This window comes from Parambassis ranga, chromosome 19, assembly GCF_900634625.1.
Source record: "Parambassis ranga chromosome 19, fParRan2.1, whole genome shotgun sequence".
NCBI lineage: Eukaryota > Metazoa > Chordata > Actinopteri > Ambassidae > Parambassis > Parambassis ranga.
In genome coordinates, this window is record NC_041039.1 from 4242873 (window position 1) to 4267349 (window position 24477).

At 41.5% G+C, this 24477-nt stretch overlaps 3 protein-coding genes across 4 annotated transcripts; 2 read left to right on the plus strand and 1 right to left on the minus strand.

Moving 5' to 3' along the window:
* Nucleotides 1-2106, plus strand: armc7 (armadillo repeat containing 7). The gene is made up of 3 exons (XM_028431377.1): nucleotides 1-474; nucleotides 726-869; nucleotides 964-2106. Exons 1-3 carry the CDS (start codon nucleotides 384-386, stop codon nucleotides 1305-1307), a joined length of 579 nt encoding a protein of 192 aa, XP_028287178.1. The 5' UTR covers nucleotides 1-383; the 3' UTR covers nucleotides 1308-2106.
* Nucleotides 2107-2435: 329 nt separating this feature from the next.
* Nucleotides 2436-24405, minus strand: acsf2 (acyl-CoA synthetase family member 2). The gene is made up of 16 exons (XM_028430907.1): nucleotides 24085-24405; nucleotides 21906-22101; nucleotides 21598-21726; nucleotides 21459-21512; nucleotides 20169-20287; nucleotides 19691-19853; nucleotides 19388-19483; nucleotides 17829-17980; nucleotides 11406-11497; nucleotides 11219-11295; nucleotides 4353-4460; nucleotides 4128-4279; nucleotides 3893-4034; nucleotides 3645-3755; nucleotides 3496-3564; nucleotides 2436-2907 (listed from the first exon to the last, which is right to left on the minus strand). The coding sequence occupies exons 1-16, from the start codon at nucleotides 24186-24188 to the stop codon at nucleotides 2845-2847; spliced, it is 1827 nt and encodes a 608-aa protein (XP_028286708.1). The 5' UTR covers nucleotides 24189-24405; the 3' UTR covers nucleotides 2436-2844.
* Nucleotides 6145-10783, plus strand: chad (chondroadherin). 2 transcript variants are annotated; one of them, XM_028430908.1, is made up of 4 exons: nucleotides 6145-7089; nucleotides 8658-8821; nucleotides 9229-9385; nucleotides 10394-10783. In XM_028430908.1, the coding sequence occupies exons 1-3, from the start codon at nucleotides 6304-6306 to the stop codon at nucleotides 9368-9370; spliced, it is 1092 nt and encodes a 363-aa protein (XP_028286709.1). In that variant the 5' UTR covers nucleotides 6145-6303; the 3' UTR covers nucleotides 9371-9385; nucleotides 10394-10783. The 2 variants fall into 2 exon arrangements, with proteins under 2 accessions (XP_028286709.1, XP_028286710.1); XM_028430909.1 differs by having other exon boundaries at nucleotides 10549-10783.
* Nucleotides 24406-24477: the final 72 nt, after the last annotated feature.

Sequence of the window (24477 nt, forward strand, 5' to 3'; positions counted from 1 at the left end):
ATTCTTGTTTTATTTTATTCTATTTTATTTTAAAAGATTGTGATAATCGTGGGATAACTAGGCAATAGATTAAACAATCATTGTATAGATACTTTTTACTTACATTCTTACCTCTCTTACTACGGTACGGAGGCTATTCACCGTACCATTACACTTTATCCCCATTTTTCCAAGTGGAACAGCCACCTACAAACATTGCGTCATCATATACGCAAATGAGGTTTTAATTCAGTCTTACTAGACATCACAAGTTATTTTAAAATAGAATTTTGTATGGCGGAACTTTACTCTTATCCGCGCAGTTCTACGAACACATTTGAGGGACGGACCGCACCGGGGCACAGCTGAAAACAAACACATTCTGCATTAGATTTGTAGAGCTGATGATGAAGAGGAGCGGCTTATCTGAAGGCTCAGAGCGGTTTGAATATTTACAAACTCTGGTTACGGAGTTTCAGGACACTGACAGTGAAGGTGCGTTTAGTTATTTGTCACATTTTTAGTGATTTGTGTGGAAAAGGCATGTTTTCGGGTTTTCTAAAGTTTTATTAACATTATTTGCTTTAAGAAGTGCCTACACAAAAATGTCACATGATTAGTGAGCTTTCGTTGTAGTGCCCTCTGGTGCATTAAATATGTACTTCAACCTATTCTTTGACCAACAAGTCAGTTAATAGTTAGTTTAACGTTTAATGTATGTTATGTAACCTTTTCCTCACCATCAGAGGCAAAGGAGCAAGTGCTGGCTAACTTGGCCAATTTTGCGTATGATCCAAAAAATATGGAGTATCTTCGGGAGCTCCAGGTGACCGACCTCTTCCTGGACATGTTGACTGAGGAGAATGTGAATTTTGTGGAGTTTGGAATGGGTAAATATCACACCAACACTAACTATGAATTAATGTGATCATGCACATATCCCTCATTTTGGTTATATTGTTTTTCTATGTGTCATGTTCTCAGGGGGGCTATGTAATCTTAGCATGGACCCTGAATGCAGAGACATCATCCTGCAGAGCAGTGGGATCAGCTTAATTACAAACTGTCTGTCAAGCCAGAGGGAAGAGACAGTCCTGTCGGCAATCACTACCCTCATGAACCTCACAACGCCCTCTTCACACTCTCAGATCACAGATCCAGCCATCCTGCAGTGCATGCTGCGTTTTTCCCTCTCGGAGAGCCCTCGTCTCCGCAACCTGGCTGCTGTGTTCCTGCAGGACTGCTGCACCAAGGAGCAGGTGGCTGAGGCGCAGCAGCAGATGCAGGGACAGCAGACAGCTGTTGGGATCCCTCTGCCCAAGGACTAAGACAGCTGAAAGTTTGGGCCTGTAAGGGATTCAAGTACTGACTTCAAGTTACCCACACACATGATTGTGGAATATCATCAAAAATACAGATAACACATCAGCTGCTGTATCCTCCTCTCTTCTGGTTTAATGCACCAGGAGCTAAATGTAGCAGTAGTGAGGTTCAACCCACAATGTTGGGTGATGAGGCTTGGGTCTCCTAAAGGTGTTGCCTGCAGCTGAGTTTAGGATTCTGTGAGGCCTGTTTGAAGTAAAAACCACTTCTTTATGGAGTTGGGTTTGTGCCTCAAGGCGTTGCTGTGTTGAAATGGGAAGGTAAACACAAGGTGTTAACACATTTGTGAGGAATATTTTATTGTTATAGTCCAAATATCCGCTTAAAGAAAACTTTTATTACAGCATAACAACCTTCCTGCAAAATTATGTAGTTAGATCATCTTTATCAATTTAAATAATGTGCACTTTCTTACCACTTGAGGGAGACTCTGTAACCTTTGTAAACTTTCTCCTCTGATGCCGTACACTTTCTGGCAGCTCTAGACACTCTCATAGTTAATTTTGATAGCAGTGTAATTTTGTAACATTCCAAATGTTCCAGAGCATATAGAGAGAAGTGAGTAAATCTTGTATATAAAAACGCTCACACTTTGCAACCTCTACACTAATTAGACCTCAAAAATGTGCTGCACATTCCTCTGGCTTTTAAGTGATTTCCTAAAACCTCTGGCGGACACTCTCTGTAAAAATACCGTGCCATGAAACATTCAATTTAAGCCAAATAAAAAAAATGCTAACTAAACCTTAAGCTTCCTCTTTAAGTGCCGGGAGCACCGTTTGTTTTCGTATGGCTTCTAAAGAGCTATTTCTGGGTTGAGTCCTTCAGGTCTAGACAGGAGAAGACATCTGATCCTGCAGCCCAGTGTCAGGTGGACTGCACATGTACCTCGCTCAGGAAATTCTTTACAGCTTTTCAGTGTGTTTGTTTCCGATCCTTGCTCATTTTAAAGCTCTCAGTTTGAATCAGAACTTGTGTCTGAATGGTATTTAAAGGGCTTGTGAGGCGTGTACCTGCCACAGGGATCATCAAAATATCTTCATTCTTCCCGTAAAAAGAGGACCACCCTCACCTGTTTTTAATCATGTGGTAAAAGGTTTATTTTGACTTATTATATAAAAAATGTTTTTGGCAGGATAAAAAGTACAGAGTGGCTTGTTCTCACAAGTCATTCATTCATTTACAGCTCATGAATCAGTTCATATTTCTATTACACCAATATAATAAAAAACTGGGTAGTTAAAGGACTGCCATTAAAAGACAGAAATCAGCTGCATGTGGCTGCATAATTTTTACATTTTGTAAAGGCTCAGTAACTTTCCCAGACAAATATATTTGTCTGGGACTGTTGTAGATGATTACACATTTGAGTACAGCAGAGAATTGTACATGTTACTGGAAACCATTTATTGGTCTTTTGGCTGTCTGATGTTTTTATTTCTTCTGATGGCTGGTTGTGTTGATTGTTGTTCAATCTGTGGTTTATTTTCCCTGAGTCAGTCTGAGCTGCTTCTCAGCCACCTCACGTAGTTTGTGTTTCTGGATCTGAAAAGAGAAAAATGAACAAGACATGTCAGGGCTGAGCTATATGATGATACAGGTTTACTTTATAGTACAGCTCTTTCTTAAAACATTTCTTTGGCATATTTAATGTTAACTTATTTAATTTCTACTTGTGCATATTAGAAACTGCAGCCAGAAGCAGCTATTTTTCTGTCATTTTAATGTATCTGATCCACATCGTAGGAATTTTAAATTGTGGGTGTGGTTTTATCTGATTTGCTGCTTCAGGTTAAGGCTGCAGTGTGCGTGCAGACAGCCTAATAACATTCCCTCCTGCCTTGGGGGATCAGGGTTAGATCTGTTCAAACGTGTGTCTACCATAAATTATGTTAAAATACCTCCCAAGAGAGTAACACAACAACTAGAGAGAAGTGCAAGACATTAGCCCTCATCTAAATTCTACTAGATCTGTTCCCCAACCAGATTTGAACCAAGAACTTTGCTGCTGTGAGACACTGCACCACCCTGCTGCCCTTCTTGACAAACCATTTTATATATTTTTTAAACATTCTTGGAACTAAATTCTGCTTTTTATAAGCCCAAGGGAGATGTCAGGATTTGGGAAGATACCTTTCCAGTAACAGTGAGTGGATAGCTTGTTACAAAGAGAATGTAGCGTGGAATCTTGAAGTGAGCAATCTGTAAAGACAGGACAGACAGGTAAAAGGTCACATAATTGTAGTTCATTATAAAGATTTAAGATAGGAAGCAGAACCTACCTGTCCTTTGCAGAAGGCTTTGATTTCTTCTGCAGTACAATCCTGTCCATTGACCAGTCTGATGCAGGCACAGACCTCCTCACCCATACGCTCATCCTGTACGCCGACCACCTGACAAAAACACAAACAAATGAGAAACATGGCAAAAAACTGTATTTACAATGACAGTGATGTGCTATGGTGCAGACCAGAGTAATAGTACACCTGAGGTGGAATCAATCACCAAAGAGGGTGCTGTTTGTACTCACCTGTGCCTCTGTGATTTTAGGGTGTGTGTGTAGAAACTGTTCAATCTCAGCTGGGTAAATGTTCTCTCCTCCTCTGATGATCATGTCTTTGATTCTGCCATCAATCCTGCAGTAGCTGTATGCGTCCATGCTGCCGATGTCTCTGGATACAGATACGCAACAACAAACATGAAACACTGCTTATTTAAACCTGAATGATGATTTTCGAATACAAGTACGGTCATTAGTGACTCACCCAGTTTTGTACCAGCCTTCTTTAGTGATGGCCTCTTCTGTTTTAGCAGTGTCGCCCCAGTATCCTAACATCACACAGTATCCTCTGATCATGATCTCCCCTATCTTCCCCAGAGGTACCACATGTCCAGTGGTAGGGTCCACTATTTTGGCCTGTGAAGTAGGTCATTCATTCATCTTTTGATTTAGCAAAAGAAAAGTGATTTCATGATGAATGTTGACATACCTCTAAGTGGTCCATGATGTAGCCAACTGTCTCAGCCTTTCTCTCCAAGTTGTCCATCAGTGAGGCGCAGAATGTCACAGGGCTGTTCTCTGTTGTGCCATATCCAATCTGTCAAACACCACAATAAGAGCATAAAGTCATCCAGTGTTACTTAGCAACTGGAACTGATGAACTGGTAACTTTTGTCAGAGCACAAAAAATAACACTTGGTAGATGGAATGGATGGAAATGACTTGAACTTAGACAAATTAAACCTGGAAAATCAGGGAGGAGACAATATTATATGTTAAGTAAACTCTAAATTCCATTTTTCCTGGGAGGGACCATCCATCTTAAATGTGCACCAGTAATTGAGATCTATCTATCTGGAAAAGGTTTTAAAGCCATTTCTAAAGCTTTGGGACTCCAGCACCACACCACACCACAGTGAGAGCCATTATCCACAAATGGTAAAAACATAACCAAGCTTCCCAAGAGTGGCCAAAATGGGCAAAAATGGCCTGCATGACAGAGTTCCAAGACGAAAACCACTGCTGAACAAAAGGAACATAAAGGCTTGTCTCAGTTTTGCCAGAAAACATCTTGATGATCTCCAAGACCTTTGTGAAAATACTCTGTGGCCCGACGAGAAGTTGAACTTTCAGAAAGGTGTGTGTCCCATTAATTATGTAACATAGTAATTAAGTACGTAATTAAGTAACACAGAATTTCAAAAAAGGAATCATAAAATATGGTGGTGGTAGTGTGATGGTCTGGATCTGTTTTGCTGCCTCAGAAACTGAAAGACTGGCTGTGGTAAATGGAACCATGAGTTCTGCCATCTACCAGAACATCCTGAGGGAGAATGTCCGGCAATCTGTTCATGCTGTGTGAAGCACACCTTAGTTCTGCAGCAGGACAATGATCCAAAACACACTAGCAGGTCCACCTCTGAATGACTTAAAAAACAAAATAAAGACTTTAAAATGGCCTGAATTCGATTGAGATTCATGGCCTTACAAAGGCGGCTCATGCTTGAAAACCCTCCAATGTGACTGAATTACAAAAATTCAGCAAAGATGAGTGGGCCAAAATTCCTCCAGTGCTGTAAAAGACTCATTTCCAGTTATCGTAAACACTTGCTTGCAGTTGTTGCTGCTAAGGGTGGCCCAGCAAGTTATTAGGTTTAGGGGGGCATTACTTTTTCACACAGGGCCATGTAGGGTTGGATTTTCCCCCTCTTTAATAAAAACCTTCATTTTAAAACTGTCATTTTAAAAATTTTGTGCTATTTTTGTCCAATATTTAAATTTGTTTGATGATCGGAAACTCAGCTTTTTGAAGAATGCACGCAGGAACACAAGGTGGCGTCTAAAACTTTCCTTCCTGTGATGACAGAAGTATCTTTTTTGCAGTTATAGGTAGAACCAACCAACCATCTGGAGCCTATTATAGGTTATAAAACATCTGCATCTGCTGCGGCTCCATTTCTTGCCACCGCAGACTGAAAAACAATAGATGCCTGGAGAGTGCTAAGACCCAACCTGACTTTGTGCCACGTTTACCTTGAACTTCTAAAGAAAAGAAAAAAAACTAGAAGTTCTTGCAATTTTTCTGGACATGTGCATCCTGCAGTGAGCTGTGTGAAAAGATGGAGCAGGCTCATTCAGGGTTAAATTCTCACAGACACTTGACTTCCTCCTACAGACCTTTCACTCCAACACCCTGGCAAGCCCTCCTTTTTTTCCCTCAAGTAGATGTTATAAATAGTGCTGTGTGTTCTTTTCACTGGCCATCCTCCGCTCAAAGTGAATGTCTCTCAGCACTGCCCACCTCTGCTCAGTCGCTCACCTTTCCTCTCCTCTCAAACACAAACACACTTTGGTTCAACCTCTTCTTCATCCCTGCTGCATTTTTGCTGCTTCTTTTGCTAGAAGACTGTAAGACTGAGTGGACTCCTCTATACGTCAGGATGCGTTGTGTGAGCTGGTTGTTGCTGGGGACCTGTCTTCTGGTGTTGGGCCCCGCAGTGCAGGGAGCCCCGAGCCAGTGCCCAACCCTGTGTCACTGCCATGGTGACCTTCAGCACGTCATCTGTGACAGCGTCGGGCTAAAGAAGATCCCCCGGGTGCCAGAGACCACCCGTCTGCTGAACTTGCAGAGGAACAACCTGGGCAGCATTTCAACGGGGGCCTTCAGCGAAAGTAAGGGACTAATCTCTCTGCACATGCAGCAATGCCAGCTTCGAGAGATCGGATCCCAGGCCTTCAAAGGGCTGAAGAAGCTCATCTACCTCTACCTGTCCAACAACGAGATCAGCAGCATTAAGCCTGGCGCCTTTGAGGAGCTCACAGAGCTCACCTACCTCTACCTAGACAGGAATCAGATCAGTGACCTGGCAAAGGGGCTCTTCTCCCCCATGATCAACCTCTTTATCCTGCAGCTCAATGACAATAAACTGCGTGAGTTGCGGCCGGGCACCTTCATGGGTGCCAAAGACCTGCGTTGGCTGCACATGAGCGGGAATGAGCTGACAACGTTGCATCCTGGCTGTCTGGATGACGTGGAGAACCTCGCCCTTCTTACCTTGGACAGGAACAAGATGTCCACCTATCCCATTGCAGCAATGAGCAAACTGAGAGTGGTGGAGGAGCTCACGTTGGGGAGTAACCCCATGAGGACCATCCCAGATAATGCCTTCCAGAGCTTTGGGCGCTACATGGAGAAGCTACACCTGGACAACATGGGTCTGGAGAAGGTCAGTATTTCCAGTCAGGATTTCCAAGGGGGGAGTAACAATGGAGGCAGAATGAACAGATAAACTGTTAAATCAATTGCTTACACATACAACCAACTAGAGCATGTGATATAAACAGAGCAACAACCAGACTAGCATCAACAAGAGACTTCCAAAATGGCATTAGCTGAGTAGGTGAATGAGTGTTGCCGGTTTTGCTATAAAAAGGCAAACAGCAAGTCATCACATAAAGCCCACCCCATTACAGATAAGTGGTTATGATAACTATGCAGAAAGTTTGCCTTGCTTCTCCTTTAGTGGTGCCACCATGTCCCTGTGTACCATTTCTTCAATACTACAAATTTTATGGACGTCGTCCAGTTAAAATGCTCATCACAGTTATATAATTCATCTCTTCTACCTTGGGTAAAACAGTTCACACAAACATGATTATCAACCACCCCTGCATTAATCTCTACTGTACCCTCCATTCATGATCAGCAGAGTCTAAAGATATAGGCAGATGTTCCACAGCTGTTCATCCACATCAGCAGCTGTATGAGCCTCTACAGTATGCACTCTTTGCTGTACCACACCACTTTTCAGACATTCCCCAGAGCCCACTGGCCTCATACTTGAGGTTAATCCAATATTTGAGGGCGCCTGTGCCAAAGTATGGAGGCATCCCAGAGGGAGAAACTGTACAACAACAAGCTTCTCACGCTGGGACTGTGTGAGAGCCAGGTGGAAGCAGCAGGAGGCAGTGGGTGCTGTTCACATGGGCGGCCCGGTTTGAGCCATTTTTCAGCCAAATGCAGGTATTTTTAGGGTGTTTTTGTTTGCTGGACCTCGGCCAAGCATGTCTGCATCTAATTATTACACAAGAGTTATTTTCAGCGGGGTGTGTTTTCTACTCTGGCTGTGAGGGTCCTGTAAACAGGTCAGGAGGGGTTAGGAGACAGGTAAATAGAGGCAGGGTGTTCCACGCTGCATAAAGAGGAGTATTTTTAGCTTGCCATCGCCCCAGTTGAATGGACAATTGGGCCCTTTGCGAGCCTTCCTGGCAGAGCAGGAACACGACAGAAAGAGTGAAAACACCTCCACCATGCTGGAAGTCATCCATCTTCCATTGCTTCAAAATACCATTCCCTCAGCTACTTGACGCTCTACATAGGAAATTTCCAAGGTTTCCAAGGTCCATCTCCTCCAGGCTTACATAAAACAGCCCTTTAAAGTCCAGCTGCTCTTTCATCCTCCCTCATCTTCAAGACAAAACTTGACGTAGGTAGGTTCAGCTAGCACCTCTCTGAAGCTTTTAGCACCCTCACAGATGCATATGAAGCAGAAGGGAAAGAAGGAGGCCAGTGACTGTTAGTGTTTACATAAGTGCTGGTGCTGGAGGAAGGATGAGAGGAGGCTTTCATGCCAGAGAAACAGTGGTGAGATTCCCACGCTCTCCATCTGTCTGCCTCCTGACAGAGACAGGGAGTGCTGATGGAGGATTTCTGTGTAGTCTCAGTGGTCTCTGAGATTTAAATTCAGTAAAATTGATCATTCATGTGTGGCTCTCCCTTCTTCTTCTTCTCTAGTTCTCTGATGGTGCATTTACGGGTGTGACAGCGATCAAGGTGCTTAACCTGGACAACAACAAACTGAAGTCCCTTCCTAAAAGTCTAGAGTTCAGCACCATCAACAACCTCACTCTGTCCAACAACCCGTGGAGCTGCACGTGCCAGCTTGCTCCACTGCGCAGGTAAGAACTCACCTCAAACACAAACAACAACAAGGAAGCTGCTATGTCTCAATAAAAGCTCTATCAATGTGGAGTCAAAATGTAGTGGTGGTGATGGTCTACATCAGCCTTACCTATTCTCAAAGCACTTTCTCATTCACATTATGTACAATTACAGTAGAGGACAGGCTCACTGTGATTCTTTTACCTGATCTGTTCATTGAGTTTAGCTCAACTGGACATTATTACATAGACTGTAATAGAAAGATGGCAGATTAACGTCTGGGCCAGTCAATTCAGACAGCTGCATTTTAAAATACAGCTCATCATAAGGCGATGTCAGGTGACAATGAATTTTGAAACTGATACCGATCAGCAAAATGATTTTCACCATCACAAGCACTGCTACTCCTTGTCTCCGTGTGCAGGTGGATGGACTCCACCCGCAACCGCCCAGATGCCGTATGCAATTCTCCAACTGCACAGAAAGCCAAACAAGTCAGAGACAGCACTGCCTTCAGTGGTTGCAGAGCGAAGGCAAAGAGAGCCAAAAAGGGAACACGTCATTGAACTCAGAGCCACAAGGTACAGTAACCAAGAACATGGCCAGAAAAGAAATTCTACATAAGCACCTGAACAGACAGTCACAGCTCCATTAAGGTCCCCAAAGTCTGGACCTCAGTATTATTTCTGAGGTGCATATAATAAAAGCCACCTAATAATTGTTGTGTTCCGTTGCTACAAAGATTGTGTAACACTAAGATGTACTTTGTCCTGATCACCAGCCACCAGTCATTACTTGTTTGGTGTATGCGTGGGTGAATGATAGGAGGAGGGAATGCTTCTGTCACTAATAAAATATGTGTTATTGACACAGGGGTTCTACTGCAGTAAAATGAGTTGTCCTGAGAAAATGTTTACTCAAATTAGCTGATGTGAGGATTTTAGATGTGCGTCTATACAAGGTGTTACGGTATGTCTGCTCAGGGTAGCAAAAAAGGGCAAGAAAAAAGGTCCAGATTGCAGTAATGATTCTGTATTTATCAGATTTGATAAAATGAATATGAAAATAAACTTGCACTTAAATCCAGTTACTTTATACATTATATTAAAATATATTTAACACATTTTATATGTCATTTTGTTAACCTTAAACGCCTCAGATGTCAGGTTATACTGTACTATTTAACTGTGACAAAAATCCTTTAGAGGTGAATAGAGGTGATTGACTATGACAATTTTCATTCACTACTGTACAGATCTGGAGATAATTAAAGGAAAATTCTGCTCAAATGCACATTTTTCATATTTGATATTTTGTCATAGCAAATTCCCTTTTTGGACCTGTCCACAGCCATGCATGACCTCCACAATTTCTGAGTCTCCCCTCAGTCATTACAACCTTTAGCAGAGGTGTAGTTTTCTCCCTTACTGGTCCAAGATGTCACGCCCATCCTTTTTGATGGGAGGTTTTCAGCTGTGGTGCTTTATGGTGTGACCCTGGAGTCCAACATGAGGTTTAAGGTGGTTTGGGAGGAAGTTAGGGTTGGCTTTGAATGATTTTGTTTTTCACTTTTCTCTTCCTAACCACAGAACTCTGTGTCCTCCCCTCTGTCCCTGCCTGAACTTTTCCATGTTGGCCCTGAGGTCCAGTACACTGAGTCCAGGTCACGGGGTCTTCAGCTGGAGGGCAGACTGTTTGATTTGGCTGATGATTTTTTTTTCTGTCTTTTTCCCCCCTCCTGCAGGAGACGCTGAGGAAGAGCCTGTCCAGGTGACTGGCTACAACCAATGCTATGCTAACTGATTCTACTTTAAGACCTTTTCATCTGCCAGATGTTATCATTAGTATAAGCACAGACAAAAACATTCACATATACACATACTTTCTGTTTGTTTTAAATGCATACAGACTTTATATGGATTAGTCATTCATTTATATTAAAATGAAGGCCTAAGTATGACTGGGAAGCTGGTAAAATAAGGGCTGTGTTGTCTTTTCATACTGCATTCAAGGCCTCAGAGCATGAGACATTAAAAAGTGTAAACTTAAATCATACGAACTTCAATAAAAAAGCATTTTTTAACATGTACAAATGTATAGGATGTACAATAAGATATGCAGGATCATTAATGACAATTCTCACAGCATCTCTCTGAAGTGTTGACTTTATGGATATCTGATATGTCTTTAGCATCTTTACATTTTCTGGACTTTTGGAAGTGCCAACAAGCGCCAACATCCATAAAACGTTTATAAAATGAAATCTCAATTGTGTTTTTTTATAGGAAGTCTGATATCAGATCTTTCCAATAGGACACTGTAAAAACCTGTTGGATTTTTTTTTGTCGGAGTGTGTCTCCCCCTAGTGTGTAAAGGCAGAACTACATCACTAAATCTTACTTAAGATGACTCACTGTTATTCCCTTGAGGCCCATTGTAGTTATGACTTTCTTCACAAGTTCTGAAGGACAAGGTGAACCAGCCATGATGCCTACAGCACAAAAAGAAAAGCACACCAGTAGGAATACATAAATCAATTTATCAAAATACCCTCAGCAAAAAAATATATTAAATGTTTAAAGGTATCTCTTCTTTTCTCACCTCCTTCCAATGATGACAAGTTGTATTTAGCCAGATCTGGTTGGTTGAGCATGTCGACATACATGGTGGGGGTGCCGTAGATGAAAGTGCACCTTAGAAGACAATGTGACTCATAAAAATCATGGGTATACAACAGGTACATGTCCCTAACAACACCCAACAACTAATGAACTGTCCCTACTAATAACAAAACAGTCATGCATAACAGTAATTACTTAAGCTAATCATGATTAAAAAAATTGACAAGATTGATCAAAATTTGGTCTACTTTTCTGTACTTCAAACAGGTCAGCCGTCACAGAGTCACACTTTATTGGCTTTTAACTTTAACAATCTTGAGCAGCAGGGCCCTTGGAACATCACCACAGACAGAGCAACAGAGAGAGAGAGAGAAAGTTGTATGTATACATGTAAATATGGCACAACAGTAATACCTTCATTAACTATTTCCTGTGTGGGCACAGAAAGTGTCAACAGCTAATGGAAAAAAGCACTGTGTACTTTATATTTTAAACAGGCGAGCTATCAAGTGGATAAAAACCAAAAAGATGAATTCAAACCTATATCTTTGATTTGAAAAAGCAGCTATTAGGTCTAATTTTGTATACACAGTGCTACCAGATAATACTGTATCCAACATCTTACAATCAGCTCCAACAGTAACACCTGCTTGACGCTTGATACTATGACCTGGTGAATGTGGTCAGCAGTGTTCAGGTAGGAGTCATATAACATCCTCAGTAACACAAGGTGCTCAAAGGTTACTGTGACCTCAGAGAGCTTATCATTTCCTATAATTAAATTTATACACTAATAATGACAAAACCTCAGATAAAAAGGTGAAACTGTAGATGCTCAAAGGTACCCTTCATCACAATATTCTGCAAAAATTCCTTTATTGCAGGTCAGGGCATACTGTATATATGAAGACTGACTATGGCTAACCTTTAGTAGAGGGCATGCAACAACAGGAACTTAATTGTAGGTGTTTAATAAACAAATGATGTGTTGCAGTCATGCAATTCTCTACTTCCAACCTGAACAGGTTCATCTTTATCAAAAGGTGTATCCTATTTCACACCAACAATAAACGCAGACCTTTACCCTACATACAGCAGCACACTATAATCTCTGTGTTCCTTTTGAAATTATAAACAGGGAGTGGCAAAAATGTATATATCAAATTTCTTGAGCCAGGTGGTTGTCCTTAACCAACAAGACAAAAAGTGAAATCTGATCATGCTCAAGAAAAGGCCTAAGACTAATCCTTACCAGACTGGGAAAAATTTGAAATGTTCACCTCAAATGAAGAAAAAACACAAGCAGTTTTTTCTGGTTACTAAATGTACAGATACAGAAATATTACTTTTCTCCAAATTCGTTATATGATTGCATGAAGGGCTACAGCCTTGTTCAAAAGTTAGTACCCCTTTCATCAATTCCATGTTTTTGTGTAAAAACGTATTTAAATCATTGGATTTCTAAACTGAACCCAAAAAGGAGTGGACCCAGCAAATTCAGTCGAAGATCAGAGAAATACAAAAAAACAAAGAGCTACATTTTAGAGTCTACAGACCTCACTCAGCATGCTCAGTGTTAATGTGACAGTGCAGTTAGAAGAAGACTGAACAAGTAGAGTTTGTTTGAAGGGTTACCAGGAGAAAGACTCTTGTGTCTAAAAAGCACATGGAAGCAGAACTGAGGTTCACTAAATTGCATCTGAACAAAGAACAACACGTGTGGAACAATGTGCTATGAACACATGAGACCAAAGTGGAGTTGTCTGGTCTTAATGCTCACCACCATGTCTGCTGAAAACCAAACACATTTCAGCAGAAACACCTCATACACACTGTCAAGCACGGTGGTGGAGGACTGATGTTTGGACTTGTTTTACAGACACAGACCTGGACACCTTGCAGTCATTGCAATCATATACTCCTCAGGCATTAGTTGCAACGTGCAATTTCTGATATACCAGTGTCACTTACTGTCCCTTTGCAGCAGCATGCATTTTGTCCATAGCTGTTTTTTTTTTCTTGTTACATTCTTTAAGTATAGACAGACTGGGAATGTGGGAAGACAACGGGCGGTGGGGCCCCAGGAGCACAGAACAGCTGTCCCTATAGGACCCAGACCTTAAGAATGTGAGGCCCAAGAATGGGCCATAATGCTTCCACAATATTGTGAGAGGCTGATTACCGTAAGTCATACAGGAAACCATTACTTGGATCTATTGAATCATGGCACAGTGAAGTTGTTGTTTGTCTGAGGTTGTAACTGCCCAATAGTAAGCCCCAGTATGATAAGTTGATTTTTATAGTTTTTACACAAAAAAAACAAAGAATTAAATGGAAGGTAATACATTTTGCACGACAGCTTAATTCCCATCAGACTAAATTACCTTACTTTGAAACAGGCTTTAATCCACAGAAAGTACTCTGTATATCAGAACCTGAATCTACAACACTGCTCCAGATTTTGTGATTACAGTCTAAGCCAGACCTGGGCAAAGTACGGCCCGCGGGCCGCATCCGGCCGCAAGAAGGCAGCAAAAGTCAGCTGTTGAGCACGGCATTACCGATAACGTCTTTTCAACCCTCCTTGTCTCTTCCACGCTGCAGTACTGCGTCATCCCATCTACTCTTTGGAGAGACACAGTCGCGCTGTGTACACTTTAAAAATGCTGCGCGACTATGCTGAAATGTACGGTAAAGCGTGAAGAAACGCCACAGCGCACTCAGTAAAAATATCTTCACATCATCTGTGCTGCTCTGCTCTGTGCGCGACTGTTTTTCAACATACAACCAGCACACACTCAAAGTAGACCTGGACCGCTGACGTCGCTAGCCCTATTTTAGGGGGGCTTCAGCCTCCCTAAAATAATCCAAAGCCCCCTATAATTTGCGGCAATATTTTATTTATTATTATTATTATCTTGATTATTTCGGAGTTGACCACGGTGTATACGACATTAGAGCATATGTCGCTCATACATTAGTAAAGTAATAGCTAGAGACGTTCTGTTTCTTTCCTCGAACACTTCAGGCATGTCTGTGTGATAGTGATGTGTTGCTCGTGAACGATTCGTTCGATATGAACGAATCTTCTATATGAATCGGGGTAACGAGTCCCCTCAGTGAGTGATTCGTTCTTTCGCTACATGGCAGGCAGCCGCATAAAGCTCAGTTGGCAGGACAGGAAACAGATATGATTCGTTCCTGAGTCGCGGTAGCCCCCGGATCTTCGTTCTGTTGTCACGTGACGGCCAAGCCACTCAGGCTGTGTGCCAATTGGCCAGCAGCAAATGATCAGCAAAGGAACTTGTGACTCGTTCACAGATCGTTCATACGAATCGTTCATACGAATCGTTCATACGAATCGTTCCGGATTGCTCATTTGTCACGCGAGAGCTGAAGCTCAGCTGCGGGGCTGTGGACTCAGAAACAAACAAGGAAATGAATGTCTGATATCTGACGCTCCTCAATTTGTCGTGACACCAGGCAAACGCTATGTATTCATGAAATTATAATTAATGGTCTTTGCTTGTTGTTGATGTGTAGTGTTATTGTGTATATAATGTAAAGTGTGTTTGTAAATAAATGCTTTCTAAAATGACATCATGTTTTGTGTTATACTCTGCCATTATATAATAAATATAATAGTACATTATCCAGTCATGAAATCATATGTAACCAAGGCTGCTCAGGCTGCACGGATCAGAGCTGTAGATTCGTTCTCCTCCTCGTTCATTTGTCACGTGATAGGCAGCTCAGGCTGCACGGATCAGAGCTGTAGATTCGTTCTCCTCCTCGTTCTCGTTCATCGTTCATTTGTCACATGATAGGCTGCTCAGGCTGCACGGATCAGAGCTGTAGATTCGTTCTCCTCCTCGTTCTCGTTCATCGTTCATTTGTCACGTGACAAGCTCCACAGGCTGCACAGATTCGTTCTCGTTCACAGCTCATGTGTGTGTGAAGCAGTACACTCTCGTTCATTTGTCACGTGACAGCTACCTAGTCACTGTGGCACTGTTAAACAACACTGGCAGGGAGGATGCAGGACAGAAGTCACTGTACCGTGGTGTGTATTTGCCCTCTTATGTTTTCACATGCTTTGAATTGCTTGTGGTAGTTATACTTATTATACTTTGTCCCATATCAATGCGCGGCACTATACTACAGAGGGACACGGCGCCACCGGCTGTAAAAATGAACGAAATGAACGAAATGACTCACAATAAGATTCGTTCACGTGAGGGTTCGAGAGTAACTGATTTGAGTCAGTAAGAAGAGTCGAACCTCCCAACACTACTGTGTGATGTAGACTGGCTGTATTATTCTACGGGCAAGTCAGTGTCCAATCGGACCATCGAGCGATATCACAAGGGGCTCAATTGTCCAATTGTAGAGCCTTGTGCCTCTGACGTGGTGTATCAAAGATGTCTTCTGAAGACAAGAGAAGTATCTCCACTAAACTAGCTGAGTCGTCTACACATCTGAAAAGCGGCCCTGAACGCAATAATAGACACGTAGCGGACTGTTATCTCAGCCGGAAGGTGCATTGTTCTGCATACCCCTGTTATACACTGTTATTCACTGTTACTTCTTACTGGAAACTTTTATTTGACTTATTAGCGGTGCTATGTTTTGTTACGCTAACCCGGAAGTTACGTCAGGACGTTCCGGATGAACAGGGGAGCTCGCTCTCAGACGCTCACAGTAAACAGCACTTCTTTCATGTAGCGCAGCTTCATTTTTCAACTTTTGCCACACAACTATTGCAGGGACAAAAGAAACATTTACAGCGCGACTATTTCTGAAAGAATAAGAAAAGATTATAGACTGAGATGCTGTTTCAGAGTCACTGGCAGAAGACTTTTCCACAGATGGACAACAGGTGGATTGGTGGTTGATAGGTGCAATATTCACACAGCACACTATACAATAAATTACTTATTTGTTCTTTTGATGCACTATGTACAGTTTTCTACAAACCACTTCTACCTCCACTCATCTGTGCAGTAATGGTAATCTTTTGCTTTCTGTAACTGTGCTGTTGCAAAAACGCAATTTGCCCATTGTGGGACAAATCTGTGGGAAATTACCTGGAGCATCTGGAACCATCTGAAAAATAATATATATAATGACAATAAGAAATGAAGTAATCATAATGTGTAAATATGTATTTTGTTATACTTATTTGTGTGTCTTACGTTTATTTTATAGAGAAAAGTCGCAAATCCCCCCCCCCCCCCCCCCCCCCCCCCCCAAAAAAAAAATCAACGGCGGGGGGGGGGGGGGGGGGGGGGGCAGGGGTGTGATTAGCCCCCCCTATCTGTCAACCCTAGTGACGTCCATGACCTGGACAGACCTGGATTCTGTGTTTTTTTTTTCGCGGATATGTTCACAGAGAAGACGGCCAACGGTCTTGATAATGGAACATCGCGCACCCTAACTCAGCACAGACAGAGCTGGTAACGCAGCAAACATTAGGTGACTTAAGGTGAAACGCGGTTACGGTTAAGATAAACTACGTTATATGCCCATAGTCACAAATGAATAATAACACCAAAAGCTGTTTTATTAATCAGTTAGTTGCCTTGTTGTGCCTTCAGTAGTTCCATATATCTGATTATAGTATTTATGCTATTAATGTATGTATGTGGTTATATCACATTATTTATTTTAACCTTTATTTTACCAGAAAATGTCATTTTACAAAACAAGAACAGGCTGACATATGAGGTCAGTGTTGAGTTCATATAGTGAAATAAAAACCTTCAGCTTTAGATGTTTTTGTAATCCATTCCTTAGATTAGAACTAAACTAGGCACAAATTAAAGTAAGAACTTTAATTTCAATTTGGTGAGTCAGGAAACATGAAAAAGGACAGGTCTGTATGAGCAAACTCATTCTACTGGCCTGTAATGTATTGACTTGAGATGGGGGAAGGTCCAGGCAGGGTTCAAGTAAGCATGTATTTATTCGTCTTATCACTCAGACTGAGGGAATTAAGATTTGACTAACAACTCGATTCAAAATTCTTGTAGCTTTAAAACTGTCACAGATAAGCATACAGGTGTATATTTAACCTTTATAAACCCCAATGACCAACTCGCCGACCGATGTGACACCGAGATGCCACCACACATTGGTCTGTGTGAAACACTGCTTACAGTGATGAAAATGTAACAAGAGCATATTTATAAAGGTAGATACTGTGCCAGTGATCTCTGATTCAATTCATATTATTATTTATGAAAGAAATGTGGCCCTTTGCTTTTCTAATGGAAGTCTATGTGGCCCTCGCAAAAAAATAATTGCCAGCCCCTGGTCTAAGCTCATTAAAATCCTTGTAGACAATTAAGGCTTAAATCTGATGACAGTTTGGATTCATTGGTTTGTGCAGATCTTTCTTTACCTTGCACTCTCCACCGCAGCCAAATTGGCCTTTCCATCATATGAGGCGGAGGGATAAATCACTGAGAGGCCGTGCACGGCCATGCAGATCCCTCCACCCACAGAGCCAAAGCAGTGATACATGGGCACCGGCAGGCACAGGCGAGTGTGAGGCTGGAAAGAAAAATCAGGAACACATCCAGATTAATCTGCAAAACTGCTACTTAACTATGTTGGCAAGAGATCAGCAATTTCTCTCAGAAATCCTCAGTTAATTAACACTTACTCTGAGGTTTCATGTGAACATTAACTGATGTAGAGTTAAGGAAAACATTATTTGAAAAAAGTCAGAAAAATGCATTTTAAAAAAGTTATAATTAATTCACATTTTCTTGAATAAAATAAGTATTTGATCCCAAAACATGTTTTAGAACTTGGTGGCAAAACCTTTGTTGGCAATCACAGAGGTCAAATGTTTCTGGTAGTTGGCCACAAGGTTTGCACACCTCTCAGGGGGATTTTGTCCCACTCCTCTTTGCAGATCCTCTCCAAGTCATTAATGTTTTGTGGCTGATGTTTGGCAACTCCAACCTTCAGCTCCCTCCAAGCCACTTTAAGACCTTAATATGCTTCTTCTCGATCAAACCGTTGTTGCCTTGGCCGTGTGTTTTGAAAGACTGTTATGCTGGAATACCCACCCATGACCCAGTTTCAATGCCCTGGTTAAAAGAAGGATGTTTTCACCCGAAAATTGACAGTACATGGCCCCATCCTCCCTGTGATGCAGTGCAGTTGTCCTGTCACCTTGGCAGAAAGACACACCATCCATGTTTGACAGTGGGGACAGTGTTCTTAGAGTCATAGGCAGCATTCCTTCTTCTCCAAACACAGCAATGCCAAAGAGCTGGATTTTGGTCTTATCTTAACTCCACGAGGTGAGATCTTCATGCACCTCCAGACAGAGGAAGACTTTTATTTTATGTTTCTTCCATTTGTGAAAAATGGCACCAACTAAAATGGCATCACCTTCTCAGCCAGCTGCTTGGTGATGGTCTTGTAGTCCATTCCAGCCTTGTGCAGGTCCACAGTCCCTGACATCCTTGGAAAGCTCTTGGGTCTTAGCCATGGTGAAGAGTTTAGAATCTGGATTGATTGATGGGACAGGTGTCTTTTATACAGGTAACAAGCTGAGAGTGTCCGTGCCCAGCAGCTCCTTACCTGTATAAAATACACCTGGGAGCAGAAATCTGGCTGATTGATGGAGGATCAGATACTTATTTAATTCATTAAATTGTGAATTAATTTATAACTTTTTTTATTTGCATTTTTCTGGATTTTTTGTTATTGTTCTGTCCCTGTTCAAATAAACCTATCATTGAAATTATAGACTGATCATTTCTTTGTTAGTGGGCAAACTAACAAAATCAGCAGGCGTTCAAATCATCTATACTGTACATCTGCAGGAGCTCATGCATTACACTTCTGCCACATGACTGCATCACTACACAGGTGAAGCAGTGTTCCATGATCAATTTGGGCTCATTATCAATGCAAATATAAAGTCCGATGATTCAGACTCACCCTCCAGTCGTAACCCACTCTTTTTCCAACAAAGTACGCATTGTTAACAATGTTGTGATGCGACAAGGTGGCACCCTTCGGAGCACCAGTCGTACCCTGAAAACAGATATTTTGATTATAAATGTATTTACAAGGCAATAAAATTTTTTGATTTAGTAGATCAGTCTTTCCAAAAAGAAGAGGGCACAGATACATAAAGGTTGTGTGATTTGTTGGTAATATAAAATAAAATCTATTATTATATATCTATATCTATCAATAGACATGCTGCTACCTCACCAGGGAGGATTACACAGCAGTTACCGAAGTGAACTGGATGTTTATCGGCTCGTCGAATGAGAGGCTCCTCTGCAGATCCTGAAGTTGCTGCATGTACTGACTGCTGCCCGCCTGCATCACGTCCTCGAAGTTAAACATTCCTGGTTGTTGATTATCCAGAACAATCACAGAACGGAGTTCTGGCAAACTGGGAGGGAAAAAACAGACAGAAGAACAAGATTGTGGGTCAAGCTGTAAGTTCTACTGTAATGTAAGGCAGCTGTTAAAGTCTCTGCATATTTTAATAGAGAAACATCATTGATCAGTTGAATTGTTGTTTTGTTTGAACTCAAAAAAGAATGATAGAAAGTGTAAAGGACGTAGCAGAAGCTCCCTCAGCATGATGGTTTCCTGGAAATCATCAAGGGATGCAACATTTTGCTAAAGACTTGGTTGCCTTATTTGGAAAGACATGAAGACACTGCAAAAGCCCAGACATGATTTGATGTACAAATGTCATTACCTGGCACTCCTGATGTCTCCAGGGCTGGACGAATCAATTTCAGGACAGATCTGCCTCAGCATATCACAGTATTTCTGAGTCTTAAACTGGGATGGGCAGACAACAGCTTTACACCCGACCTAAGGAAACACAGGGAAAGAGGACTCACTTCTGGTACACAGCAATTTTAAAATAAACTAAAAGTTACAAGCTCAAGATGACAACATGATTAGTGTAAAGAAAGATGTTGCCAAAACAGTGCAGCAGAAGCATAAAAAGAAGAAGATCAGCATAAAACATGGTTTCTTTTAGGGCTTCTGACTAGCCATATTAAGGGTTTAGTGTTCATATTAGAAGTACAGTTGGAGACAAAATTATTTATTTCCCTATGACAATGTCAAATTTTCAAATATTTCCAAAATGCTCTTCTATAGAGCATGTTATTTCACTTCAGATAGCCTTTAGTTGATATAGATATTTGTCACACAAGCCAAAACCTAGCAGGGTCAATATTATGACCCCCCATTAGAAGCGTCCTCTTTGTTTAGCCATAGTACAAATCAGTGTTATACAACGATACTATGCAGTCTATGTTTAAACTGAGTGACCCTGTAAACATTTGATCTGCACTCAGGAAGTGGATTTCGAAGGCCCCGGGGAAAAGAAAACTAGTGAGAGATGTGTCTAAAGAGCTGAGAACAACTGCAGAGACACCACTGAAGGATTTAACCAAGTCTGGACCTGAATCTGAGTCAGAGAAGACAGTCACTAGAGTCTTGCACAGGAATGGACTGTCAGGTTGTAGACCAAAAAGAAGAACTCCTTTTCTACAGAAAAGACACCTCTAAGCCTCTAAGGGCTCTCTGAAAATCTTGAAAACCTAAAGCATCAGCAGTAGTTTGTGGTTTTCTCTTCCAGCATGACAGCAACCTGAAGCAAACATCTCTTCTAGTTAAGTTTTTGACTGAGGTCTGCACAAAGCCCTGACTTAAATCCACCTTAATATCTGAAAGGACCAGGGTCCATGCCAGGAGACCACCAAAGAAGAATGGACTAGGATTCCCCAGGACACATGCAGTCAAACTCAAGCTTGTTAGAAACTACACCGAAGGCTTTTAAAACATAAAAAGGATAAACAACAGGCATGTAATCATCACTGTCTATAATGATCATTTTAAACTTCCTAAATGAAACTATTGTGTTTGGAAACATGTATCAACATTGCTTTATTAAACAGAATGTGGAAAATACTTTTTAAAAAAAACCTGAAAGGGTCTCTGTGGATCACCAACAGTCTGTAAAATCACACACCTTCCTCAGCACAAACTCCACCTCCCTTATTTGGTACGCTGGGTTCACAGACACCTGTTGATAAAATATATTTAATTAGACTCTGTTTTTATATTTCTACAAGTTTACCTCTATTATAAAAGTTAAGCTTTTGACTCACCAGTATAATGCCGGCCTTGGCTGTTGCAAACTGCATCAGGACCCATTCATATGTGTTTGGCCCCCACATCCCAAGTCGGTCTCCTTTCTTTAGTCCTAGCGCCAGCAGCCCAGCGGCAGCCTGGTCCACCTACACACAAACAGTATGAAAACGTCTTATATCCTGTTTTTGGTGTGTAATTAGTGCACACCAGAAAAAGCAGAGAAAAATTTACGAGTAACAAAAAGTTGCTCTGGGGCCCTGTTTCTTGCCTTCCAGGCTGATTTAACACTATCATTAATGTAGCGAGAGGTTCTTTGAGCACTCACATCTTGTTGAAACTGTTCAAAAGTCTTGCGGATTCCATCTTGTAAAAAAACAACAGCCTCTCTATCAGGCCAGCGTTCCACAGCTTTCAGCAGGATCTCTCCCACTGTAGAGTGGAGCAACGACGTTGAAGACGTGCCATGGGCATAGCTGGTGGTGAGAGTTGGGTTGATGGGTGGAGAATCCACGTGTATGCCACTGAAAGCAGGAGAAGATCAGTGAGAGAACACATCAAGGGTCAAGCAAAGTCCTGACCTATACATGACCCTTTATGAGCTGTGGGAGTGGGAGGTTTGACACTTTTTTTGCAAAAAAAAAAAATATATATATATATATATATATATATATATTATTTAATAGTATTTGTAGGTTTCTTTTGGTTTCTTTTGGTTTTATTTTGAAAGACCTGCTCCCCTGTGTATTCCTGTGTGTTTTGCTTCCATTTGTTTACCACCTTTGAGTGTTCCCTGCTGATTACCCACCCTGCCCAAATGTTTTCCACCTGTGTCATCCCTTCCCCTGTGTATTCAAGGTGTTTGTCTTCCATCACTCCTTGCCATCATCTTGTGTGTTTTCTCCACATGTTCCAGCCTTTTTCTGACTTTCAAGTTCCCTGTGTGACCTTACCTGTGTTTTAGATTTGTCTTTGCCCTTTTGGTACTGATTGAGTTATTTCCCTCTCAGTTTTTTTTACTCTGTCTCCGAATCTGATTCTGATTATTCACTAGCCCCTTTGTACTGTCACCTGGTTGGACTGCCTTTTGTGTACATAACAGTTTATGTATTAAACTTTGGACTATTGCTCATCACTGAATAGAGTCCTCTCAAGCACATTTGACAATGCAGGAGGAATAGGTAGTGGGCAAGATATAGAGAACATATAACTATTATCATGATAAAAATGCAACTAAGCTGCAGAAAAATAAGGTGAAAAATAAAATGCCATTTAGTTTCTTTGTGCTAATCATAATGCAATGCCTCATTATTTCAACTGATACTGCAGAAAAACAGAACAAACACACTCAACTCAAGATGGGTATTTATGGCATATTTCAGTATCTTCATATTATATATGTGAGACTGAAAGTTTTATACTGACAGCTGGTTGTGGTGGTGTTACCAACCGGCTTGCGGCATAGACGACAAAGGCTGTTGCCTATAGGGCCCTAGGGTCCGCGGGAATTGCGGGTCCCGTCGTCAAACAAGTATAATATTGAATATATTATTATAAGTAATTAAAAACAATATACACCCGATAGACCAATAATTAACAAACAGCACAGCAAACAGTAACTCTAAACTTTCTGATCCTCCTCCTGACGTTGGCCTGTGTTTGTGCCCTGTGGACAAGCAGTCAGGAGAGCTGGGCTAGACTTTGGGATCAGGACAATACCGGTCCTATAGGCACCAAAATGGTGCTGTGAATGGTGATGACGTAGGCAGTAAGTGAAAGAGCAGCGCCCTTTATGGCCAGTTTGAGATGAAACTCTAAACGTATCCTGATCCGGTTAACTTGGCAGATTGCGTTACTGTGGTCATGTAGCGGGTTAAAAGTCTGACTCAACAGACCTCTCTAATCTGGCTTCGTGGCACAGACTGCTGCTGTCTTTTAACACGAAACAGACTTTATTAGTTTACACTGCCCTGATGGAAAATCGATTAAAGTCACATTAGAGTTCCTGCGTTAAAAAAAGCAGCAACAGTGACTCTAAATGTGTGATAAAGCTTAAGAAGACTTTCACAGATTTAACTATACAAATACCTCAACAACACAATAATCACAACAGCCACACAGTGATACCTACTTTTTGTCTACTATTGTGCGAGAGTGTGTTTTTTGTCTTTAGTCTCCTCCCCTTCCTTCCTTCTTTTCGTTTCCAACAATTTTCATTCCCAGACTTGCATTTGAATTAAGAGTTGATGCAAAAAACAACACACGCTGATGTTCAATCAAACGCAGCTTTATCTGAATTTTGTAGAAGAAATAAATACATATTCATACTAAAGGAAAATACTAAACTCAAACACGTTTGTTACATAATGAATAAAACACAATACTGAAATCACTTTTCTGCGTTACACATTCCATTCCAATTAATAACTTTGTAATTTTGAGATGTAATTAAAATAAATGTAATATTGTTTTTTGGTGTTTTGATTTACTTTTAAATCCTGACTCACCGTGTGGCTGCAGGTATCCCGGGCTGAAGGCTCCATGGTCTCCGTAAAAACCTCAAAGCTGTAGAAAAGTTGTTCCGAGAGCAAAACGAAACGATGTGGATCATGGTGTAGCCGCTGCCGCTCACCGCGCCCCTCTGCACAACACTTTAAACTGATTCTGCACAATCTGCTGTGGAGATCCTGCAGCGCGTAAGACGCATCCACAGGTCCACTCTGTGGATCGCAGAGATCAGATCACTCCTTTTCTGATCGAGCTGAAAGCTTACAGCTGTACGGGCACGAACCTTGACCCCTCACTACGCTCTGTTTTGATACGGTGTTTTTTTTCTTCCCCGAAGCAGCCCTGGCCTACAGGGGGCGCTGTAAATACTTTCTTTATTTAAATTGATTTAA